Source organism: Ornithodoros turicata, chromosome 10, assembly GCF_037126465.1.
Source record: "Ornithodoros turicata isolate Travis chromosome 10, ASM3712646v1, whole genome shotgun sequence".
Taxonomy (NCBI): Eukaryota; Metazoa; Arthropoda; class Arachnida; order Ixodida; family Argasidae; genus Ornithodoros; species Ornithodoros turicata.
The window spans coordinates 20,272,317-20,298,504 of record NC_088210.1 but is presented as its reverse complement, the minus strand read 5'-3'; the positions used below and the strand labels follow the sequence as shown (position 1 = coordinate 20,298,504).

The window sequence follows — 26,188 nt, the reverse complement described above, 5'->3', positions numbered from 1 at the left end:
AGTCTCAGCTCTGCAGCACCGAGATGGACGTAAAAAGTTTCAACGGATGACCACCTTGCTCAACGTCAACGAATGCGTCTTCTATTATTTTCTCTTCCATGCAAACGTTCTCTTGTGAGGAGCCGAGCGCATCTAGTTATCGGCTTACAGCGGAGCAGACACATATCGCGACAGGTCGCGTGCAGCGTCCTTTCAATTGCTTTTTGGCGAATAAAGGATCGATAGCATCTCGCACGCCACGTTCGTAGCCATTGGAAACATTATACAATTTGACATGTCCTACCCGTGCACGTGAAGCAGTGAAATATGGAAGTGTAGGCAAATGTAGAGAGTGTTGGTTTGAGGCTACCATGGTGAAGAACGCGCAGAAAAACACGGACGGGACAAGGGACGCGTACCTTGTTCGTCCATGTTTTTCTGTGCGTTCTTCGCCGTGGTAGTGTGAAATATATATGGAGAGCATTCACGGAATGTAATATACGCGGGGACGTAATTTTCGCGAATTTCAGGGTCGTCGTTTTAGCCGCGATTTTAAAGTTCCACGACATGTTGTTAACGATGAAACAAAAACAAAAGTATAGAAAAATTATAATTTGCAGCGGATAAATTTTACAACGCCGAACTGACTCACTGAGCACAATTTATTGTGTCACTATTTTAGTGTGTATTTAGCCCAGTCTTACACCGTTTACACAAGTGCGCGATTTCACACCCATTCGAACACCGTTCTCAACTCGACAATGTGTGCTTGATGGTCATCATCAAGTTCGCCAAGGAAAGGCTTGATCCCAAGTGGGTGTCGCAGAAGCAGTGACAATACCCGACATCCTGGCAAAGCACTTCCAGCATTCTGACCGATGTAAGTTCCATATGTTGTACAACCGCATAAAACATGTATCGCGAAATGAAAGTCTCGTGTAAATAGTCCCTAAACGTCCCACCTAGTGAATTCGCGAATTGTTAAGGTCGCGGAATAAACTATACAGCATGTTCTATTAGCCCCCGGCAGACCTTGGTCTGTCTTTCAGGCCTGACTGAAGTCGTCGGTGTATTATTTACCATGGGTCTACCGAGAGGGGGGCAAGGGGTGGCCGTGCCCCCCCTCCCCCCCGGGGAAAAAATCCCGGGAAAGCCCATATTATTTACAGTGTGTCAGTTTGTTGCAACTGCCTTGATCCACGGTCATATCCATTTTATTTTTCCAGGGCCTATAATATAGCTCCTCCAGGTCCGATGGCTTTCAGTTGGGATAGTGATGCACTCTAACGAAAGTGTAAAACGGTACCAGCAGTCATAAATTTGTACTCAATGAAAGACACTACTGGTTACAGCAACATTCCTTACTTCGCTGTTATAGCCACAAAACCTACTGGGCCTTATTGTCTGTAGCTGATTTGTGTTGAGGGGGTTTGCCTAAGTAAAATTATGCTAACCAACACGAAAAAAAAAAAAGAAAGCTGACTTTTTCTGAACATTGTCATTGTCCACACAAGCCAGCTGGATGGACACATTTCAATTTAGGACGAGTACTTGCTTCTAAAAGTGAATTGAAATTTGTTTGAACGCAAACTTTCCAGTGCTCCAGAGACATATGCATGCAAGTTTGTGCATTCACAGCACCGCAACCCCAAGCATACTCACATGTGTTTAACCGTAACGAGAGATGAAGTCTACCAGTGCCACAAGCGCTGCACTTGAAAATAGCGTCTGAAAACCATGAAAACCCTATACTACCGCATAAGCGCAATCATATTTCCTGCTTACGGTAGATGTTCTACACTTATACACCCAAGAACTCTCTGGGACACACAAAAGACCTTGCTGAAGACGTCGTGGTCTATGGTATGCGACAGCTGTTGCTATCCACGCGAAAATTTTCGTTCCTATATCTTGGTTGCACGCGCCAGTAACACGCAGCGTCAGGCTGCTAACACTAATCTGAAATGACAGCTGCATGCTCTATTCATGACACACGATACACGCTGTGATAAGCATAAGCTAGCACTACATCCGGACATGGCCGGACATTGACAAGACTTGTCATGACAGACGCGAAACACCACCTGTGGATCATCAACCAGAAATAAAATCTTGTCACCTTTCTCTGAGAGCCAGGACACACATATCTTCCATGTTCTCCTACAGGTGTTGATGCCATTGTACTACATGGTATCAGGAGAGCACTAGGTTAGAGCACAGAACCATATCTGCGCGGTCTGAGCGCTGCCAGTGTTATTCAGCGCCTCCTGTCGCTGGTCAATGCATCGATTGGCCACGAGACGCCTTGAGCTAATCAATGCACTCCTTCCATTGGAGCGCTTGGGAAGCGCGGTTCCGCTTGTTGTTGCAACTTGAAGGTTGAACGTCAATATGTTCTACCTTGCGCTACCGCATCAACGTGATTGAATAGACAACGAAAGGTCATAAGCCTAAATATCGCTCATTATATTTAGTTCGCCACCGTCCATACCAGAATGTCATTATAGGTTCAGTCGGTAATCGAACACGAGAGCGAGAACGCTTGTTCAAGGTTTTCACGCTCGAATGGATCCGTGTGCGGTCCTCTCTATTTCGGTTATTATCCCTAAAACGGGAATAACTCGAAGAAGGGAATTTCACCGTGTATTTTACGAGCGACATTCCCCAGAATATTCCAGTGGAAGATGCGAAAAGCGTAATAGTTTTCTGCTGTCACGTGAGCGCTCAATATCGTGTCTTCACGTACACTGCTAACCGTGGGGGACTATCCTGTGACACAGCCACGAAATATTCCGTAGCAGACGACAGGAAAAGACGCTGCCGATGTCGTCTGCGAAGTGTCGTCTGATAAGTGCGCGGTACATCACTCCCGATATTCTGGCACCGTGCGAATGCTCAATATAACACTGGACGGAGCATCGGTTCTGTGAACAGCGTTTTCGCTTTTTCTTACAGCAGAATCTTCAGTGAATCGCTCGTATGAATACATAGTAACTTGACTTGTCCACTTTTGAGTCCGCGGAGTAAAGTTCAGAACTGGTGGTGTAATTTATCAACTCGTTGCGAGCGATGGACCGCCACCGAAGTCGACGCGCCACGTGCTTCGCGCTTTTCTGTCCGGACGCGCGGGAAATTTAATTTGGTTTTGTGCACCCGCGAGGTCGCCTTCGGGAGTCCTGTTCGTCATGGCATCGGAAAAAGGGTGTGGCTGTACTTCATTGATAAGAATTCAAATTCGCAACAGCAACAACAACAACAAAAAGAAAGAGTAGAGCGCGACGTCATTTTTGCAATCTGGTTGTATAAGGTGGAGAAAAGGGAACGTAAGATCGGCTCGGATTTGTTCTGCGAGGATTGCCTGATAGAAAGAAGGTGCGTGGTAAATCCTTCGAAAAGTAAATTTGTTATTGGTGTGTGAAGTTATTCGATGGTAAAAGGCGTCCCACACAAACAAACAAAAAAAAGAAAGAAAAGGAATAGCAGAAGGTTCTATGGGCTCTCGTTAGCCCATAGAACCCAAGGGTATACCCAAGGGTAACATATTAAACGGTACTCTTCTATCGTGAAAGGTAGAAAATTAATCAATCAATCCAGCGAACCGGTGAGGAAATGTTGAGGGATGAGCCTCATGACCGAAAGCCACCGATACTTTCAAAAGAGACAGTTCTTCTTCTGCGCCGTCCCTGGCTTCTACGTGTGAGTACGACCAACCTGCAGAAATAATGACTCTCACCAGATCCAACTCAACCGAAGAAAAGCGGGGAACCTGGAGGCCTGTTCCAATAAAACATTAGTCGGCATTGGTCCGCGCTACGAAAGAATATTTTTGCCCGAGACTTAGCATCATCCTATAGACACGTCTTGACTATGACAGCTTGGAACCGACGTACGGACTCTCAAAGCGAAAACGCACGGGGCGAATCCGGATCGACTGGATCGCGCTCCAAGTGTACGTATGGCCTCGCCGACCACGCCGCTGATAAGCCTGTCCTCCGCTTCCACTTTGCGGTTCAGCATGAGCGATTGGTCCTTATGTAACTGCAGGACGTAAGGTAGCCCATCCATCCGTGATGTAGGGTAGCCCGCCGTATTCGGCGACGCTCATCTTCTGAGAGCCGCGTCATGACGCACGGCATCTGTCAGATCCCCCGACGACGAGAGACGATGTGTCCTGGTCGCTGGTCTCCTTTCAGTTCTAGAGGCCTCGGCTTGCTCCCAAAGTGTAGCCAATCGGTCGCGATAGTACTTTGTGTCGTGCTCCTAATTGGATATCTTCGTTATTCGGATCTTTGAAAACACGGTGGATGCGGATTGAAGCGCGATTAGAAGAGTTGAAAGATACCGAAGCAGCACAACATTTTGGGCTAACATTGGCAATACCGGCCCAATATTGGACCGGTATTGCCAATATTGGGCCAACAATGGGCAAAGGTGTTGTGCTGCTTGGGACTGGTCTAATATTGTGCCGGCATTGTCGATGTTGGTCCAATATTGGGCCGGCACTGCCAATATTGGTCCAATATTGGGTCAATATTGGTCCAATAGGGAACCAACATGTTGTGCTGCTTGGGTAGACAAGAGAGGCGGTGTCCACGGGATCAAGCTGCAGGAGCTTCGCCTTATCTCTTGATGCACGAGCATCTGCGAAGCCCCTGTGTTCCGCCTTACAAGGCCGATTTATACAGGATGTATCACGTGCATGAATGTTGCTTTCTGCACCGGTAATGTCCTTCCACGGGGGTGGGGTGGGGGAGTTTTTTCGGGCCTTTTTCAGAGTGGGGAGTAAGAGGGGGGGCTGAGAAAATCGTTGGGGCGTAGTACAACCACTCGTATTACACGGAGTGCAGAATGAGTACAGATACCTATGTTCAGAAACTGACACCATGGCGTTTCGAAAGTGTTTTTGCTCCGCAATGGCCCACTGTACGCGTGACAACTGGGTCAACGTATGCACACCAGTTCGCGTGGCTCAGTGGTTAGCGTGCTAGCTATGTCACGACGAGACTGGGAGGTACCCGGGTTCGAGTCCCGGCGCCGGCTGTGCTGTCTGGGGTTTTTCCTCAGACGCTTTCAGCCATACCATATGTCGGCATAGTTCCCTTAGAAGTCCGCCCAGGACGCACAGTCGTGACGTCACCTCACCTTTGTGACGTCAACAACGACGAGCCCTTTTGCTGCCGCACACTTTCGTTGCTGCACACTCAGGATATGGTTAGAATTGCAGAATATTGGCACAATAAAACACTACTATACAAAAACATCCAATTATACGTCATTTAATAATCAAGACACCACTTTCTTTTTTTTACAAAAAATGAGCAGAAGTAGGGGGGGGGGGGGGGGGGGGGTATCGCTTGAGCTGGGCTGTGCAAGACATAGAAATTGTAAACATTTCATTCATTCAGTTTGATTTTTCAATATCTCGAGTGACTTTCTGGTAGCTTTATAATAATTCCCGAAGCAAAGCCAGGTAAAGCAATATGCCAATGACTCTCTTAGAAGGCGAAATGAACCAGAGAGCCCAAATGGGCTGGCGTAAAGACCCAACCGGTGAACTAATATCTTTCTGCAAATATCTGATCAATTCAGAAAATCATTGTATGAAAATCATGATCAATTCATTGTATCTTGGTTATAATAAAATAAAACAAAATGAAAAAAAAAGTATCTGGAGTTCGGCAACCTTTGATTATACGCTGACTTGATCCCCCTTGGGAGCCACTTACCTACTCCCCGTGAGAGACTTACTCCCCATGTGACAGCTTTTTGTTCAACCTACTAACAAGTAGATATCATTACGCCATAAAGGCTTACTGTGAGCATTGCATGGTGCCCTCCACAACCACAAAGCATGAAGTGACTGTGGGAGCTACACAAGTTCAACAAATATAGATATGTATGAAAAATCAGCAACAACAGCAAAGCCGAGGTCATCAATAAGAACGATGGACACTACACATTGCGCATATTTGCCATCCTAATGCAAATGGATCTATGTACAACTATCGTTAGAACATCCAATTTACACTTCGTGAGTTGTCTTAAATGTTCTCCTTAGAAAATTATGGATGTCATGTGACCCTTCTTTTGTAGGATGAGGGAATGAGGTGTAAAATGGAAGTGTATTGAAAAAAGTGGGGTAAACCTGTCGAAACATTGTTTGCACATACTGTTTTCGTAACTACAAGGCTTGTTCTCAAAGTGGAACTAGACCTCTGTACGAACTTGTGCCGTGGAATGTCCAACAATGCCAGGTGGACACCGATTTTTCCACAGTATGTCCGTCGATGCACACATAGAGATCAAAATCATTTAACTGCTGAATGTAATCTCTATTCAGCAGAAGTTCTGGTATCCTTTAACACATCTGATTTCCAAGTACAGGGACTTATAACTCTAGCATCACACAAAGGTCACCCGCTATATCGGAACTTGGTGGTACAAGAAAATGTCAGTTCAAAAGTGTCCGAAACTCCACCCGCGAGAAAGGCACCACAAACGCTGAAACGGAGATACGTGCCACGCATGCACTAAATATTCCTGTCCAGAAAAGTATGTGCACCCACAGGGCCACATGGATTGCACATAGTGGCTTTGCAGTTGCTTATGCAAGATCCTTGTTTTACATGTCAGAATGCTGTAACTCTTGCCACAACTGCAGACACATTTGCTACAAGCAGCACGCTACAACCAACACAACTGTTGCACGCTCAAATTTCAATTACCTATACTACACTGTTGTGACCATGGCATGAGTCAAACAACGAGGTGACACACCCGACTGTGTCTTCAATAGAACCATGTGCTTTGTTGAGTGTGATAACTGGACAGCACATTATGAGAAATTATGATCGACGATAGAAATATGTTAGGTATTAAAGGCCATACAATAGCTGGATTCATTTTGCTTCCCACAAGGAAGACGGTTTGCAAAATGAGAAGCAAAGTTTCATGTGTCTAAGATAATATTGACAATATTTTACTTGTATTTTATGATTCTTCCTCAGAAGAAATAATACAGACTGAGAGCACCAGTTTGTTCCTTCTTTTCTTAGGTGGAGGGGAAAGACTAATTACATGCAAAGGTCTCACTGTCGCACTTTGACATTGTCCTGTACTTTCTTTAGATCAATAAGTTCAGTCATGTCGATCGAAGTTTTTGCATTCATATGGCAGTGATCCCTTGTTTTCAAGAATCGTGCCTTTCTAGACTGTTTCATCGTCCATAAATTCTCTCTCTTTTTTCCTTTTCGAATGTGTGAATGAGCTTAGAACCAAAATTTACTAATTTACTAATTTCACAAAAATTGTGAAACTTATGTACGGCAACACATATATTCATTTCTCAAATATTCCCACATAAGCTTCATGATAGTGTGCAAAGCCTTCACATCAGCTTCACATTACAAGATGTTTTTTTTTGCATTGATGTGCTCAGAATTCCTTTTCCTGAGGTATTCCCAATGTTAATACTGTATTTTAGTTTTGACAATGTGAATGCCTGTAACAAAACCAGATTTCATGGCTGCTGTTGCTTTTCAGTATTATAGCACAATACTGAATTTGAATCAAATGAAAGAATAAATTTAAGGGATTTTTTTATTACGATCTTAGTGTGATATGATCAAGTATCAAAGCCAGTGCTAACTGCAGTGACTGACCAACAGAATCGTGAAGATAATTGAAGAGATTGTCCGGATTTAGCTTTGTGCAACAATTCCTCCATTAGTTGTATGTACCAATATTAAATTTGCCCAAATGGAAGCAAAGCTATTTATAGTAATATACTTGAATGTCACAAGCTCCCACATAATTAAAAAACTAAGTTACATTAAGTTCACGTGCAGTTCTCTCCGTATCGCAGTACACATGCGTCATTATGAGCACGACCCTTCATAAGAAATGGGCCTCTTTATGATCTCATAGTAAATGACTGCCACCTGAAAACGTTAGAAGGTTGCTTTCTTCATAGGTATATAAACATCCATCACATGCATTATAAACGTTGCTTTGTGGTACATCATAAATACAGCTAACTGTAATATCCAACTATTCAATTTTCCAAATTACATCGTAATCTGGAAAAAAGCAATAAGAATTTATGTGTGGAAACTTTCCAGATGGATATGTCCAGCAGTGTTTTGCAGTGCTATTTGACAGTGTTCCTTTTCTGACTCACTGCTACAAAAGCAGCATGCTGGGCATCTAAAATATCATCTCTCTTTTCTAGCGAGTCTAGATGTCGCTGTCGTCGCACGTTCTAAATCGTGGCCGAGCAATTAGACCACAACCTGCCTTCTCCAATCATTCATTTGTCTGCCATCTTGGAAATGTCAGGAGCAGAGTGTCTTTACAGGTGGCTGGGGCAACATCACCTAGATGCAGAAAGCCTGCTTAATGTCTCCGCTCACTACTTCGCATGTAGACATAAAAAGTCAGCCAATCACCACAGCCAGCCAGGATGTCAGCCAATCGCTGCAGACCATTTCGAAACGCAGGCTTTCTGTGGGTATCAGTGGCAGCTTATGCGGCTGGTGGTGGCTTGTCTCCGTAGCCACGGCTGCTGAAAGCACTGTTATGACTGGCGGAATTGTTACGTCGCGTCTCCCAAGCGATCGGGCTTTATCTCCAGATAGTGTTGGCTGCAGAAGCAAATGTTGTAACAATGCCTCAGCTTTTACAGGGAATGGTGTTTCACCAAAAAAGGTCATGCAGTATAACTAGAGTCTTGTGTTCTGGAATTAAACCTGGTACACCTACTAGTTTATCCAAAAGTCCGTAAAAGTTTACACTTTAAAGCGACGGTTGCACCCGGAAACCCATCTACGAAACCGATACCACCATGTTCGGCATCGGTCGACAACCTGCCAGGCAAATTTTTTCTGTCCGAAAGGGGTTAAGATCTTAAATGAACAAATTTTAAAGATCAGAGCTGCAGAGCTGCAGCGGCCACAGGAGCTCCGGTGGCATGACGTCACTCTCTAAGCGCAAGAGCGAGAGAGCGGCACTCAGGGGAGGAAAGGCGCCAGCCAAGCGCCCCATAACTCAATGGTGTGGCATTCTGTTTCTCAAGGTCGCACCCTCATTGGTTCTTAGACTGTGTAGTAGGCAAGCTGACTGTGAAGCAGTGCTGAACATAACCGTATCGGGCTCGTACATTTCTGGATGCGATAGCCCCTTAAAGGGGCACTAAAATGCAAAAACAAGCTGGTTTTAAATTACGCTACGCGCTATGTTAATTTCGTGCTTGTTATCCTAATCAAAAACTTCGGCGCTAAGCAGTGAACGTCGTTTCAGCTTGTGCATCGCTGTTTTTAGTCCATACTGCGTGTGCCACGCCATGGAGCAGTCCTGGGGCCCTATCCTCGTCAAAAGTAATCGACCTCGATTACTTTACGTCACAAGCTGTAGGGCGGGGCTGCCACGAAATACTCCGCCCTTAAATCCCGCCCGTTTCAATTGAAATTTATACCTAGTTTTCCTTCGCAGCCTCTCGGGCCTAATCTCGGACCGTGACCCTACGTCATTTTGACGTAACAATGACGTAAAATATTAGTTTCAAAGCTAAAGAGTAATCTAGCGAAAGAGGGTCGATTACTTTGAGCGGCGATGGGTTTCGTGATGGGTCCGCATGTGCATTTCCGTTTATTGTGTTGTATATAGTCTGTATGTGCTCTCACAACAAAAAATTCATGTCTTTCTTCGTTTGTGTTTAATAATGAGAAAAAAGCACCGCGTAATACCGTTTCTCTGCGCCGATCGCGGCATCGCATGCGTGAAAGCGCCGGGCTTTTCGAAGCGTCGTCCGAGCCGTACGTCGTACAATCAATGTTATTGTAACGTAGCGGTGTGCACACAAAAAACTCATCGATCAAAGTTCGCTGTTTCTTGAGTAAAACTATCAATGCTCATTTGCGGTATCATTGCCACCCCCACAGCTCACGAGCAAAAGAAGCATATTGAAATGCGAATTATCATTTCGCATATCGAGCACACGAACACATAGAAAAATATAAAGTGAAGCTCATAAATAAAGCTCAAGATTTAAAGCACGAACCAATTTGTCATAAACGCGTTTACGGCTCGCGCCACACTGACTGACTGTCCGTTCGACCCTTTGCGATGATCCTTCGCGCTTTTATCTTTTATCGTTTGGTTGGTTGCCTGCCATCAGCGCCATCTCACGGGTACATAACGAATTATAAATGCAAAGTACAATCACGGTGTCACACAAACATTGCCGTCTTGCACACCTGTACGTCAAGAAAAATGACAAACAGCAAAAAAGGAAATTACGAGCGTGCTTTTCCACGCATTTTCCACGAAATTCAGTTTTAAGCAGGTAGAGTTTTCTGTTTCCGACACCTAAGAACCGAAGCAACAAGGCAGGGCAGGCAAATCATAGGTGTGGTCTTCGGATTCTCAGGAGGAAACAACGATAAGGCGGGTCGCTTTCCAAGATAACACCTGGGGCGATTGGTTGATAGAAGATGTCAACCACTTTTAATAGTGACGCCTTTTTCGATTGTGCACCAATGACAGAAGAAATTTCAAGTAATCGAGGTAGATTACTTTGACCAGGATAGGGCCCCTGGTGCAAAACATAGTGCGCGTTTCGAAGCGGACTGGCGTCGCTGTTCGAAGGACGTGAAGATAAATGTTTTCAGTGGAACATTCGCGAGAACTGTTGTAGGCTACAATTCAGAGGATCGGTATTGATATATGTATATATATATGGACATACATGATAAATATACGGAACACTACGATCGGACCCGATCCAAATCCACACGCCCACGATAGGTATGCGCACGCTTCTCCTGCTGTCTCATTGGATGCCACCAATATTTGCCTCCTGGTGATCCTATTCGTTGATGCCAAAGACGGCTCTGTTTTCATTGCGTTTTTCTTATAAACGGTAGCTTTGTGTGAACTAATTTTATTTGAATTGCACCAACTGAAACACGGACTTTCATTTGAGAGCAAGTTGTTTTTGCATTTTAGTGCCCCTTTAAGGCAGTGGTTCCCAAAGTGTGGTCCGCGGACCCCCGGGGGGTCCCCGAGAGTGTTCGCGCGGTTCCGCGACCATCGAAGACAGCCCAAAGACCGTCTTGGCGAGTGCAGGTCACGTCATCTCTGAGGGGGACGATATTGATATATGTATGACGATACACGATACTAAAGAAGGCAGAAATATACTAACTTCTCATTTCCTGCATGGCAGTGCCTTGTGTGTTTGTTTTTCCTTTCCTTTCTTCACGTCCCTTATTTATGTCAACACGAATCGTACTTAACGGGGGTCCTCGAATGGATTCCCAGTGGTTTTGGGAGTCCGACGCAACGAGAAGTTTGGGAAACGCTGCCTTAAGGTACATACCCATTTGCTTGAACACAACTATTTGTTGATGGTATCATTTCCTTGTGCTTGAGGCGGTGGTAGGGACAGAAACACCGCCTCAAGCTCAAGGAAGCGACACCATCAACATTGTTACACCAGCCTGTTTGCATTTTAATGCTTTGTTCACAACTGTATGCTTCAGTTTTAAAACGACAATTCATGCAGCCCTAAAATTAATAATATTTCTCATATCCCACCAGCTGTTTCAACTGTGTCAACGGTTATATTGTTCCGTGCTGGGCCGGCGACTTTCACAGTTTGATTTGTAATGAAAAGTCAACAGTTACACTGCTGGACCTGTCCACACATTCACTGCGTGTACAGCCCCACTTCTTGGTATACTTGCAATGAACGATCTCTCGAGATCTCCATTGGACCAAGTAGATCACATACATGGAGGGCCTGACTTTCTCGCGTTATATTTTTCAGCAACATCGGGGGAGGGGTAAGAGTCGGGTTCTATTTTGCATCAATAATTCGGGTGTAATCGGGTCGACCTGAACCTGATTCAACCCAATTCTGATTGAATCTGATTGAGTCGTGCGTAAATCTCCGGCTTACTCGGCATAATACACATGACGCACCGGTACACACAGAGTATCAATTCCGGAAAGCCCGAGCCCAGCTTGACATTGTCGGCCCGTACATTGATGGGCTTGGATCGAGCTCAAGCCTGTACACCACTGTTAGTTAGCCATGGCTAACTTTTACAGCCCACTACTCTGTAGTGGAAGGCCCGCGTAGCCTAGAAATGTCCCAAGCTTGAGCCGGTCCCGGAAATTCCTCGTGCCGGGTCAGATATAAGGCCATCAGGCCAGGCCCCGTCGATAAACCGAGGAAATGCCAGGCTCTTCCCGGCCTAGAAATGTGGTCCGTGCGGTGTACGCGGTTCAAGCATATTACAATGCACTCGCTTCATCACTATTGCACCCACCGTACAGTGTCCTTCTTCCACTAACATTTGAAGGGCTCTTCCTATGACGCCTACCATTCACATCAGATACACACTGCGGCCTAAACCCTTCAGCCTCCAGCTTTGCCACTTGTCGGGCAACGTTCTGCCGCGGAATTGTGGAGTCCACTGCTACTGGGTGGTGCTGCACGCTCATTGCACACGCATCACGCGTGGTTCCTGTTCGTGGCTGTTCTCTGTATCTACGTTCTCCTGTTTCTGAGCAAATAGAGTTGGACCGCGATAGCCTCGTACCTCCAGTTTCGTGCCTGTTTTGTACCTGTCCCGACGTTCTGGAATGCTGGCAGTGCACCGTTATGACGACGGGAGTAGCGCCGGGAAGCTGTCTGGAATTGGCAAGAATGCTTAAGGATGCTGGCTTTGTCGAAGCACACTCTGATGTCGGTGGCCTGCAAAGCTGCGTGTCACCACTGGATGTAACGGTCACGGCGTTCGTGGCTTCACCGACCGCGGCAGGTTTCGCATCACCGAGTGCACCACACGCTTGCCCTTGACTATCGTTTGCATCTCCCTTACATTTCTGGACTTTCTTTCCGATTTTCCTGCCCGGGAAGGAGAACCTTCTCAAACACTGCAAAGTTCGGTCGAGTGACCCCTTTGCTCGTGCTGGTAAAGTAGACATACACTCCGCATTATCAAGTGGCGGTCGCTGCCGCGCAAAGTCCACATCACCCGAGCAGCAACTCGACTCGCTGCTGGTTGGACTGAAGGGTCCGCGAGAGTGATCTGGGCTGGCACTCGAACTTGACGTTTCACTCACTCCATCACCACCATTCCAATCTGTAGGATCAGGAAAGCTACTGAAGCCGTTTGGTGGTGCAGGAAGGCTGAATCGCTTTGCACCATTCTGCACTAACGCCTGAGGTGTCACTTCACAGTACGACGAGCACCTGTCAGTTCTAGTATCACGACCTTCGTGAATGCTTCCGACAGGTTGCCGATTTAAGTTCGCGGCAGCACTCGCACTATTCTCAGTCACGGCGTCGCCATTACTTTCAACATTGGCACTTGTAACGGAAGGATCACCGCTCTGGCCTGCCCCTCTAACGTGAATGATGGTAACGTTCCCCCTAGGGAGCGTTGCAACCCCGTCCTCGTAGTAGGCGTCTGATCGTATAACGGCGTCACAAACTTCCTCGTTGCTCGAACTGGAGGAAGCTTCTTCTCCACCACCAGGTGGCGTCTGGGGGACGCACGACACTTGATCGCAAGGTGGTGCGAGCACCGGGAAGGGAGAAATGGGGTCTCCACACAGAGCGCTGAGTGCTTCGTAAGGTGGAGGGGCTTCTCCGGGTGGCACGTACGTTTCGGGTGGTTTCCAGAAAGTATAGGGTGGAGGAGGATCGTCGCAGATTCCATCTCGGCCCACAAAGTATCCCACAGTGCGGGCGGCGTCATGAATGGCAAAGTGATGAGCTATGCAGGCCTCATCCAGTTCTCGGCGACAACCGTCCACTCCTGGAGGAACGTATGAACACATGTAACTACGGAAGAATGTTAATTACTGAATGTAACATGCCAGTAGCATCTGCTTGTAGTAGTGCAGGACAGCACTGACTACAACCCATTATCTTTATGCATTACACTTAGGGTTCTTCGTTTTTTCTGGTTTTATGATTTTTCAAATTCGGGGGGGGGGGGGGGGGGAATCGCCTGCTATTTACACGCAAGAACTCTGAGAGAAATCAGGCGCTTTGATCTCTGTTTGATATGTCATCGGGGAATTTTCGGGTGAAACGAAAGGCATATGAAGCAAGCCATGCTGTGACACTGAGACGAGAAATAAGAATCTCTATATTTCCGCTCGAAACTTGGGCAATGAATGAACGTGGGATTCAACTCGTCCGAGCTCCACAAACGCTCATTTTTTTTTTCTCCTGCAGGAGGGGATTATAAATGGAGGACAAATAAGTTGTCACAAATAACTCTCTTTGCTGATATTATGATTCACTTTTTTCCGACGGTTTACCTAGAACGACAAGTTGAAGGAACACAAGGATTTCAGGGCCGAAACTTGTTCGGGGGGGGGGGGAACCACCGTGAAAAATCAGGTTCACCGAAAATGAAGAACCCTAATTATAGTTTGTGCAGGCAGCAACAATGCTTCATCACAAAGCACACGGTAGTGTATATGAACAGGGCCCTCTGTTTTCAGGTTTTATGTTTTTTTGAAAATCCGGGGTAAAAATCTGGTTTTATTTCAGTGTCCATAAAACAGAGTAAAATCGGACAGTATCGGGTGGAAAAATAGATTTCCGGGTGGAAGATAAAAAATGTATACTTCTCGCATTTTAGATCGATATAAGATGCGGAACAGCGGTGCTGAATGTCCAGTGCTCATATTGGTGGCTGAGTTGGCACTTTGTAAAGTTTGTGTTTCTTCGGGTTTTACCCCAAGTGATGATGATGCAAATCGGGGAGGTAAAAACAGGCTTTACCCTAAAACACAGGGTCCTAAACATAATATGTTACTGATTTAATGGATCATTTATGCCCATTTTACGCCTGCAGGTTTATCCAGTTTACATTGCAGTTGTATAGTGTGCCTAGATTGTCCTATGTCCTTATTTGCTAGGAGTCAAATGCCAACTTTTGTCAGTCATTGTCAGTGTGATTTCCTCTGTGGCTATCAGATTATATTTAATTAAAAACTCATCAAAAATCGTTACCAATACTAGTACTTAGAAGTAAGTCATCAATATGACAAATCTGAGGGAAAGAAGCAAGGTCTAGCATATACTAAGAGAGAGCATTTGGCTCAAGCAGATTCCAAAATGGGTGACATCGTGCTGGCTTTACCAAGTTTTTCATGCCTCCCACCCCCAGAAACAGGGATAATTGACAAAGATATATTACCCGTTGACAGCGACAGGAAGCAAGCGTGCACGTTACGAAAGTGCTTGTACAGAAAGCAACGTAATATACAACGGCTGGATCAACAATTAGGGGCAAACACAATACTTAAACCCCACCAATGCCCAAACAATTAAATAATAATCCAAGAATGGCAGGTGTATAGAAAAGCTGACAGTACGGGGTGCTCGAAATGTACATAAGAAACATGCTAACCCGGACTAGAACTCGTATACCACTGGAAACTAAAACCAACACATTTGTTAGGATACGCCAGACAAGAAGGCTGAACAGTCGAGGCTCGTGTTGTGTTTGTCTGTGTGTGTGTTTCAGCCTCAGAACAGTTGCTCTCCGTCAAGAAGGCTGACTCGTGCAATGCAGAAAACATGCGGAAACGAAAGTATATGAAGAAAGATGGCCTGCAGAATGTGCAAATCACAGATAAAGAACAGATTTCAAATATTTTTGCGTTAATTTTTTCTTCTTTTCAGGCAACCAACTTTTTACGTTCTTTTATAGTGTTCCCTGAAAATGAATGAATATCTAAGGAGAGATCTAACATGCAGAAACACGCCAGGCAGAATTTTTAACACTTCTCGGAACGTGAGTCGATAAAGGTGACTTACTTCTGATCATGACAAGGAGACGCCGCTTTCGAAGTCTATGTATCATGAAGAGCAATAGCGCCAAAATGAGAAACGAGGTTACAGTGCTGGCCACCAGACGAAGGCCCAAATTCGTTGCACTCAGGGTGTCATTTCCTAGAAAAGACCAAAATTGTGCTCATTACATTCCTACTACTTTCTTATTTCAGGAACATCAATAATGTATGGAGCAGACCCTAAGTAAAGTGCTTCATTATCATGCAGCATTTTGATACGATTGTTTTCAAACATCAAGAACTGGATCAAAGAAGTTAGTAGCAAGAAATAAATGAGGTTTCATCACGTACCATTTGGATTGTCTGTGGCTGTGCCGTTACAAGCATAGTCACAACACTGCCCTGACCGACGCAAGTACGGGGCACTGCACTGAGCAGGCGGGTAGCAGGAGGTGATGGAGCAGGAATCAGGACGACCTTTCTGACATGTACACTGCTCACAGGGGTCATTTCCTTTAGGGGTGTATCGGTCACCGTCACCAACACGTCCGCCCTGGCTGTCTACACACCCAATTTCTTCTGACACACCGCTGTCCAACAGAAAGGGTGTAATATCTGCAACAAGAAACAAACGTCAAACGTGTGTAGTACTCAGAAGCCTGGGAACCAAACTTTCCATTGTTGTGACTTTGACTTTCCACCTCAAAGAATGTAACACTTTATCGCCTAATATCATCCTCATGCACAACAGAACACGTCAGCCCACTAATGCTGACCGTAATGTGTTTTCGTATTAATTTGCAGTGTCGCCTGTCAACTTCGGATTCGAAGTTTCAGACCGACTCGTTTCACTTTTAGCGTCCTATTACTAATTTAGCTCCCTTCTAAAATTCGGCGGTTGTGGTGTCAAATGTTTAAAGAAATTCTAGAGCAAAATACGTAAGTATGTAGGACACGTACAATCTCAGTAAGAATGTAAACACTAGAATTCAACATCGTCGTATTGGATGACTGTCAAACGTGCAATTTACAGACACAAACGGCCTCACCAGCATAACTGAAGCGAAGCATGGTCCAACACACAACAAATGGTTTCATTTTCTTGGTCCGTTCTACAGTTACTTTGAGGTCAGCTCTTTGTCGACTGATTCAATAGAACTTTCATGGGTTTCATGTTATCTCGGGAACAATTTCACATGTTTGCAATCAATTAACACAAGTCAAACAGAGAAAACTGGTCCAATTTTCTACACAAGGCAACACAATCGCTCATCACGGGTAGTTTCCTTGTTCATTACAACGATTTTAATACTCGCAAATGTTCGTAAATCGATAACTCCAACGTCTCGTGCATTAACGTGGGAAACGAGATTTCCGCATATTTACGGGCTACGGCTGCGGCCAGCAGAAGGCTATGGCTGGCTATGGCTGCGGCCTTTAGTTTGCTGGCACGTGGTTCCTTGTTTAGGAGTAGTGGAGCAAATGTGCTCATTTCTGACGTTTCTAACCTGTTTGAACTTTTTATATAAGATTCAGCTGTCTACACGCTTCGATCTGATGCGTGCTTTATTGCATTATTCTTCGATTGTAGCGTGAGAAGTGCAAATTGGTAATTAGAAACAGCAGAAAGCCCAAGCGCAAAGCTCCGAGTGTTGCAAATGGACCCAGAATCACGACAGAAGCTCATTGAGCAATTGGAGAAAGAAAGCGAAGAATACCTCGCTAGCCTGAAGCCAAAAAAATACAAGGATGGCTGGAAGGAAGACACTTGGGAACAGGTGACATCAGTTTACTTCTAATGTTACTGCAATGCTTACTGAGTGACCATCAGTGAACCATGGTCACACCCATGGAGGTGCAAATTGTGACTGAGTGATAAACTTTTATTATAGCATAATGCACTCCCCCTCCTTGCTCTAAACTTTGTTATAAAGCATTTCAGTTCTAGGATATCACAACAAAAACCAGATGAGACGGAGTAATGCCACCAATTGTGGCTGTATTCCGTGGTTTAATGCAGCGCAAATAAGCATAGAAAGCTTGGATGAGGAGGCTGTGGTCGTTAATAATCAAGATTATTGCACCCTCCTGCTCTGCATCCTAATGGTGCATCCCTCTTTGCAAATTGCTTCTCCGTAGGTGTGGATTCAGATGCCATGAATTATGCCGTTTCAGTTGCACATGGTTAATTGACATATGAATAAAACTCGCAGGAAATGGAAGAGCACCCCCTCTTCGCAACCAAGCTTCCAGAGAATGCTGAAATGCCACCATTATTAGAAGCAATGCAGCAGCTGAAGTATGACACAGAAACTAACAGCCCCGAAGGTAATGCCGTAATATCTGAATAGAAATGGCCATGTTGCTGATAAATTTCACAGCGTCTGGGGCTTTCTATCCAACAAACGATTTTACGCGACATGAAATTAATGAAAATAAACATGTGCCTTTACATTTTGCAAAGGAAAATTACTCGAAATCAATAAGCATTTCATTTTGATGTAAACCACAAAATTGTGTTATGGTTATGATGATTGTTCTTATGCAATTATGAATGCATGAAGGTGAAAGCTGAAAAGGGTGCTGTATGTTACCGGTGATCGTGACTGAAAGAAGTAGAACCAGAAATTAATTCTTTATAAAATTCAGAAAGTGAACTGTGACAGCACCATTCCAGTTTCAGTTCTTGCGTGTCATTTTCTTGCTCTATTTTTATTTTATTTTTTTTCTGTATCATTCTCATTTTACTCACATTTTAATGAGTCATGCTTTGTTCCAGGACTTGCTGAGCAGTACAAGGCTGATGGTAATAATAATTTTCGGCTTAAGAAGTACCGGTGGGCTGTTGCATCGTACACTGAAGGCATCAAGCAGAAATGCTCGAACACAGAACTCAATGCACAGCTGTTCTGCAATCGCTCAGCAGCACATTTTCGGTTAGGTAAGTCCATTCTTACGGTATTATGCGAGGTGACGTAGGAGCAGCAGACAACAAGAGAGACTTTATTTTTTGCTCTAAGCTTCTATGAGTTTCATGGCAGTGTCGAAGCTCCTCCTTACAATCTACAGTAACACAGTAATTATGAATTACCTCACTTTACGAAGAGCCTTTTGCAGACCAAGATATCTTCCTCGCTTTAAAAATCCTCGATCTTTGAGCACTCACCGCATTTTGGGTGAACAGGACCAGAATATCAAAGTACTGTCGACCTCAATTCATAATGGAATAAGCTCATCGAAAGATCTCGCAAAGCACCACTTTCTCACATTGACTGAGTGCAAGCTGGTGACGTACCAGGAAACATGACTCAGGTTTTGCTAGGGCAAGAACAAATTTAAAAAAAAAACGTTCTGGGCTTTGAAATAGAGAAATCAGGAGGAGCAAAGTGAAAGCAATCATCTGGGAACAAACAGCAAGCCCACATCATGACATAATTCAATCTCTCTGCATTTATGCCAAAGCGGAAGCATCCTGAAGTCAATGATTGCCTGGATATGATGCCGTAAAGTATCGCTGATATGTTGATATAATGCTATGTTCAGGATAGATTGTATTACATTGAAGATGTGATCGATGGGACAGGGGAAGATAAAGGCAGAAAAAATAGAGTGAAAGTCAACCATTTAAGTATTAGTGTTTAGCTTGAGCAAGACTATTAATGTATTTTCAGAAATGTGGTTTTTACCACGTTTATATGAACCTATGATGCTTTCCATTCACGAATCCCTCAATTTATGAATGACTTCCACAAACTGTTTGCTGTTAAGAAATCGACGATTGACTATATTACACAACACGTAAATGTGTCTCCATCCTATGTTGTCATACTGACAATGTGTGATTACGGCTTTGATGTGAAACGCCGATGTTATACCAACATGATCTCTCACTAGAAAACCATGGCTCTGCTCTTGCTGATGCTCTTCGTGCAATAAAATTGAAACCAGGGTATGTCAAGGCAATGACTAAAGGTAAAGTATGAACAACAAACACAGCTAATAACAGTACTCAAGTCAACATATTCATGGCTACTTCCTAGCTGCTATGTGCTGTGCAGAACTGAGAAAATGGCAGAGCTGTCAGCAACTGTGCCAAGAAATCTTAAAAGTGAGTGGCATTCTTCTGTGTTTTCTTTTTGCTGCAGTAGGGGGCCATATAAAATCAAGAGAACTATGGGAGAGTGAACTGTGTCTGCTTGAACAGTCAGTGCAAAACGGCATTTCCATTGGAACTGCCTGCGTTGCGAGAAGTACTTGTGATAGCACGCTTGAAGCCGTTAATGCGTGTCACCAGGAACTTTGGTTCAGCAGAACGTTTTACATGTCTAATATACTCTACTATATATTTACTACTGCTATGCTTACATGTACCTGCCATGTCCCATCTTTCTCGTGCGTCGTGTAATATCTGTGCATTGCAGGGCGAATCTTATGAAACTATTCTTTTAGGAAGAACCGGAGAACGCAGCTGTTAAAGAACTGTTTAACAAGGCCAGTGAACAGAAGGTAAAATTTTCATTTCCTCTTAGAACAAGGAAGCTATTGCGAATCATTCATGTCAGAAGTGTTGCATGACAGCGGTCCATCCTCGTTACAGAAAATTGCTGAACGAGACGAACGCCGAGAATTGCAGAAAAAGAAACTGCAAGATGAGCGGAATGCAGCATTAAAGGCAGAGTTAATGGTATGCACAACACAGTTGAGTGTAGTTGTAGCCAAGACCTTGGGTTTCCCTTGGTATCAACATTTTGTTGCATTTAAGTATGAAGAAAACAAAGTGCGATAGAACTGACCCACATGACTGACTATACATCAGTTAACGACCCTGACAACTATAAAAGCTGAAAAGGTGAGATGAGATCAAGTTTGAGAGGAAGCATGTGCATTACGGCATGGTTTCAGCATTTGAATTGAAAGGATTGAGCCGACAAAGCGACATAACCAAACAAAAGCCACATGTTTCATGAGTTTTCTCCTTGTTTGGCCACTTATGTGGTCTTGCTTCGTGTCTGCCTCCTCCCATGCACACAGCCATACAGCCACGATTGAGCCAGCTCTTATAAAGCTCTATGAAGTATTTCACAAATACATAAAGTTACTATAAAGTCTTGTGAGGTAAAGAAACACACTATGAAGTGGAATTTTCCTGAAACTTCGGGTGTTCAATTCAGAAGGAGAAACTGAAAGTCATCTGACATACACATGTGCACAGCCTTGTTTTATCAAATACGATTCCAGGTATATCAGACTAGTCTATCCCAGTTTTCTCTGCAAGATAGTAGATTGAATGTTCATATTGATTAACATGGTCTCTTCTGTACTAACTTGATGCTTGTGACCTACTTGGACTGCTGTACATACAAATATTGCATGCTGATTCCTAGCTTTTGTACAATTTCAGCATTGAAGTTTGACCCCATCTTTGAACAGAGGGCTTTGTACTCTTAGGTTCAATGACTGTCTTCTTTCTCTTCCATGCATCTCTAACTCTTTATGCCTCGCTTTTGGCCTCGTTGGCAGAAACGAGGAATCAACCTGCAAGACGAGGAAAGTGACGACACACTCAGGCCGGTTCATCCAGCGCTTGCCGACCACACGGTGCACTTTGCAGACGACAAACAGGACCTCGTGTGGCCCGTGATATTTCTCTATCCAGAGTTTATGGATTCAGACTACATTCAACGGTTTTGTGAAAGCAACACCTTTGAAGCGGTCCTGCAGATCATGTTTGGCGAAGGGGTTCAACAGCCAGAATGGAACGCAGACGGGCGATATGCAGTGGGGCGACTCAGTGTAAGGGCTTTACCCGCCTCATTTGTTTAAAAACACGGAGCCACTTATATTGTTTCCTATTGGTAAGAAATGTACTTCCATCTTTCAGATCTGGTACAAAGGCATTGGTTCAGGAGCTCTGGTACAGGTGTCCCCAAACAGCACTCTCAAAGAGGTTGTTTTCGACAAGAGGCAAGTATATTTTAATCTTTGTAATTTATGAGAGCGTTGCAAAATGTTTGTGAAGCACTTGTGAAGTACAAATGTATTTTGCCTCCATGAGCTGAAATGTCTGTTTGCATCCTTGTAGTGTCCTGCACCTGGATGATAGATTTGTTAGATTCTTTCGCAGGTATTTTGATTTTTGGTACTGACACATTTTATATAACAAATGTTCTGCTGTGCATGTACCTTCTCAGTCTCCGCTTTTCACGCCACGTTGGAAGGCTGCCAGCATCTCTATAGTGAGGAGATGGAAATCGACCTCGGAGGAGCAATGTTGTCAGGCAGATTGCATGATTGTGAAGTCATTCTTGATGTCCAAAAACTACCTAGTCTCACAGAAACTAATTTCACGATACTTCCACCTCACATAAAGAAGCAATATTTTGGGAGAACAGGCAGTACGACACCTGTGGATTGCAACGGTATAAATTCAGTAGGATCCTGAAGATACAAGTGTCTGTAGTAGCACTTTAGTGGTCTTTTTGATTAGCAGTACAGCAGGTTCTCTTCCTTGTCGATGGCAGCACTTTCAGATGCAGGTGCATAGTACAGACTTTGTTCAGTTTGAACTGAGTTCAGTGTATGAGCGTAACAATGTCTTCAACTTCAAATGTTACAGCAAGGAGTCTGATGGAACCCGTCCTTTACCTTTCACCGATTTGAGTGGTGTAGTTCATTGTCAGCATTTTAAATAAGGCCTGACTTTTTAGGGTTATACCCGATTACACCCGTATTTACCCCTTCATTCAAATCAGCAAAAACAGGGTTTAGCCCGATAGTTCCCCAAAAACTGCTGGACGAAGGGGATTCGAAGTCATCACAACTAACACGTAACATTGGAAACTGTGTTGTAAATGCATAAATGTGCTCGTACGAACTGTCAAAACAGAGATCCCGCTGCCCCTTACATGCATGGACTAAATACATGTATATTGATACTCTGTCTACCGGTGTTTCATGTGTATCACGCTGAGTAAACTGAAGATTTACACCTGATTCAATCCGATTCAACCAGAATTCGGTTGAATCAGGTTCAGTTCAACTCGATTACACCCGAATTATCGAAGCAAAACATGACCCAATATTTACCCCTGATGTTGCTGAAGGATATAACCTGAGAGAGTTGGGCCTTAATTATAAATCCCGGGAATCCACTCTCTTTGAAACCCCTGCACGGAGAAACGTATGTGTGACGACATTCTGACGACATACAGACATTTCCTCGGCACCATTCTTGCGTCACTTCAACTATGTAAATGGCTTGCTTCCGTCGCTTCCGGCGCAGAATTCTGCGTTTCCAGCTGCAAAAAATATGTGAGGAGGACGTGCAGGAGAGGACACTCACGTGTGAACATCCTGGAAAAATGCCACGAAAACGCCACACGAGTCGGTGAGGAGATTCTTCAGCTGGCTCGTCACCGCGGGTGCGGGCCTGCAGCCAGCTCTCATGACAAAATATGTAGAGCTTGGACACGTGAAAATTTCGGGCATGAGGGATCACAGGGGAGTTGCTTTGTGTCAAATGCTCCTGTCAGACATTTATTTTCATTATGTAGGGAAGCAAACTTCCATCTTAGTATAGACATGCTTGCAGTACGTACTTGTATTGACGGTACGCTTGTACCTCTTCCAGATTTGTTGTCCACAATGGCACACCAACCTTCTGCATTCTCTCCAGAGGATCGGAATTTGAGGCGAAATACATTTCCGAGCACGGCAAGTGGTGACATAACACATAGCTCATAGGGATTCTTCTATTTATTTATTTTTTTGTCATTCGACATACTTCATTATTTGACTCAAGTGGCAGATGCACTAAAAGAAGCCAATGCAAGCACATGTTCAGCCAATTGTCACTGGGATGGTCTTCATATGCAACAGGCATTTGCTAGCTGGGCATGTAAATTTACCTCATAACAGAATACATAGGTATAACGAATCAATATGCCTGTCATAGAAGATACTGTACAGTCGAGATACATATATAATACACTGTATCTATTTACATCGTAATAAATATATACTGTTGAGTGGAATAATTGTTCTCTTTCGTAACTAGCAATCGAGGGGGAAAAGTTTGCTCACTAAGTTAGAGGCACAGGTTGTCTCAAAAATAATTTTGCAACTCTGCAAACACATACCTCAGCCACGTTTTGTTTCCGTTTGGGGTTTCCAAATGAAAGCCATTGACGAAGGCACTACTGGACGGATGAGTTTGCGTACCAGAGCCATAATTCTCAAACAAAGTACTACAGCTGTAGTTGTGCTTCTTATGCAATGGGGATCAAACACATTCTGTCAGTTGTTTTTACACAGGGTGCATCACAAAAATTAGCTAAGGTTTTTATTTAAAAAATGCTACATCGCACACCAAAAAGAGGGACTGCACAGTGTTACCAGTGATGTGAGGATACTCAGACTATTTTTGTAATTAAGTGAAATTAATTAGTTTTTTAATTACCAGGATTAGGGACAAAATGTTAATTAGAAATTTGGTGGGCGATACAACGACACGAAACCCATTGATTGCAACTTTGTACCTCTAACGAATCCTTTTTTTTCGGCACGAAAGACTAACTTTCGGGTTTGCAAAAAACCCGTTAGAGGTAGAAAGGTGCAATCAACAGGTTTTGTGTTGGCGTATTGCCCGCTACAACTTTCTCATTGACATTTTGGCTCTAATTCTTATAATTAAAAAGCTGACTAATTCATTAATTACAAAACAGAAATAGTTTGAGTATCCTCACATCACTAGTAACACTATGCAGTCAGTCTTTTTGGTGTGCGATGAACCTTTTTTTTTTTTTTTCTTTGCTTTGGCTTAGTTTTTATGAAACACCCTGTATATGAAATGCTTAGGTGGCTGCTTTCAGGTACAACTACTTTCCTGTAGTAAGGCTATGAGCACTTATCCTCTTTGTCGTGCATTCGGGAAGGGATCACCAGTCAACATTTACAAGTAAAGCGGTTCCAGTAACTGGATTCCAAACAAGGCACACAATAGTGTGCCACAAAAACAGTGAAGATATTTGATCGTTTTTCATTGTAAAACACCACAGTTAGTTTTAACAGTTTCAAATCACAACGTGTAAAGTCTCGTTCCAGTTTAGAAAAAGCGGAGAAATGCAAAACGTGGTTAGCACCTCAACACTTTCGAATGAACACATCTCTTGCCTTGCAAGCTGTCGCATCAGGAACGAAAAAAACGATGCTGACCCAGCATCTCCGTCAAGCGAGCGACATATAGTGTTCTGTGCTGTACTTGCCATTGCCTGCACCCTTAGTGCTGGTAGTGTACGGTGTAGCCACCTTGTGGAAGAAGCAAGATTAAGGTCTGTCCGCTAAGTGTTCCCGACAATTTCCTTTGCATATCAAGTGCTGATGTGTAAATCTGCACCTAGGGTGACTGCCATCTAATGTGCATACATCTGGACTTGGTCTGAGTAAGGAACCACAATGGTGGAAGTCAAAATACAGAAAAGCAACAGAGAAAAACCTTTCAGCAGCAACACTAGATACATTTTAAGGAATCACTCATCACAGTAGCGTTTCAGAACTGGAACAAGTGATCACGTGAACAGTCACGGTCAACGTCGTAGCCTGGTGGGGAAAAGGCAAAAAGGCTATCTCCCTCGTAAGCAGTGCGATGATGGCCTATCATGATCATCATCATTGTTGTGTGCAGCATCTTAGACGTATGTACAAAGCACTGCAACGTCACCACGCTACAGTGTTGCTGTGCTCAGGTGGACACTTGTTGTCTCTTCCAAAGTCCAAACAACTTTCCACCCGTGTTAGCACCATTCTGCTGCGATCGAGAGGTCACATTTGTTTTCCGTCGCCTGTCCTCCCTTTCCTGGTTGCGTAGCTGCTTCCTGACACGCTCGTCCAACAGAGATTGCATGTCAACCTGTCACAAAGAAGATATCGAATGACACACATGCGTGCATACCTGGTGTATAAGCACCACCATTTTCGTGGGCGTACCGCATATATTTATACACTGCCCTGTACTGTAACGAAAAAGCTTGTTGTCAAAAATACTAATGAACTTATTTAGTCTTACTGGCACCACGCCAAATTTAGAAAGACGTCAGTTCTTATTGTGTAGTTGTCTTCTGTCGTGACGTGGAAATATTACTTGTCACAGCAGTGGCAGGAGTGTGTTATGTATAGATCCTGAAGTTTTCAGGAAATATTTTCTTTTTCTAAATTCGGGAAGGGGGGGGGGATAAAAATCAGGTAAATAAACATGTAGTCTAAATTCATGCGAATTCGAGTGGAAAAACTTCCACTATGCTATATTCGGGGAGAAATCGGGCTCAGTTACTCAAACTGAAAGTACTGGTTTGATACAAACGGTGATGTAACTGAATTTTCTGCTAAA

General features: G+C 44.1%; 3 protein-coding genes across 3 annotated transcripts in view; 1 reads left to right on the top strand and 2 right to left on the bottom strand.

The window, feature by feature from the left end:
- Positions 1 to 5,239: 5,239 nt before the first annotated feature.
- Positions 5,240 to 17,150, bottom strand: LOC135370933 (uncharacterized). Its single transcript, XM_064604862.1, has 4 exons — positions 16,854 to 17,150; positions 16,156 to 16,419; positions 15,830 to 15,964; positions 5,240 to 13,808 (listed from the first exon to the last, which is right to left on the bottom strand). Exons 1-4 carry the CDS (start codon positions 16,900 to 16,902, stop codon positions 12,277 to 12,279), a joined length of 1,980 nt encoding a protein of 659 aa, XP_064460932.1. The 5' UTR covers positions 16,903 to 17,150; the 3' UTR covers positions 5,240 to 12,276.
- An 82-nt stretch (positions 17,151 to 17,232) lies between these two features.
- LOC135370931 (DNA polymerase interacting tetratricopeptide repeat-containing, protein of 47 kDa-like) lies at positions 17,233 to 23,840 on the top strand. The gene is made up of 10 exons (XM_064604860.1): positions 17,233 to 17,582; positions 18,018 to 18,132; positions 18,584 to 18,745; positions 19,699 to 19,776; positions 19,845 to 19,912; positions 20,254 to 20,310; positions 20,402 to 20,488; positions 21,325 to 21,597; positions 21,686 to 21,768; positions 23,435 to 23,840. Exons 1-10 carry the CDS (start codon positions 17,463 to 17,465, stop codon positions 23,526 to 23,528), a joined length of 1,137 nt encoding a protein of 378 aa, XP_064460930.1. The 5' UTR covers positions 17,233 to 17,462; the 3' UTR covers positions 23,529 to 23,840.
- Positions 23,542 to 26,188, bottom strand: part of LOC135370930 (bicaudal D-related protein homolog) — a 44,814-nt gene continuing 42,167 nt past the window's right edge. The window contains exon 9 of the mRNA XM_064604859.1: positions 23,542 to 25,711. Coding sequence (XP_064460929.1) covers positions 25,544 to 25,711 — 168 coding nt within the window. The 3' untranslated portion in view covers positions 23,542 to 25,543. The remainder of the gene's footprint in view (positions 25,712 to 26,188) is intronic.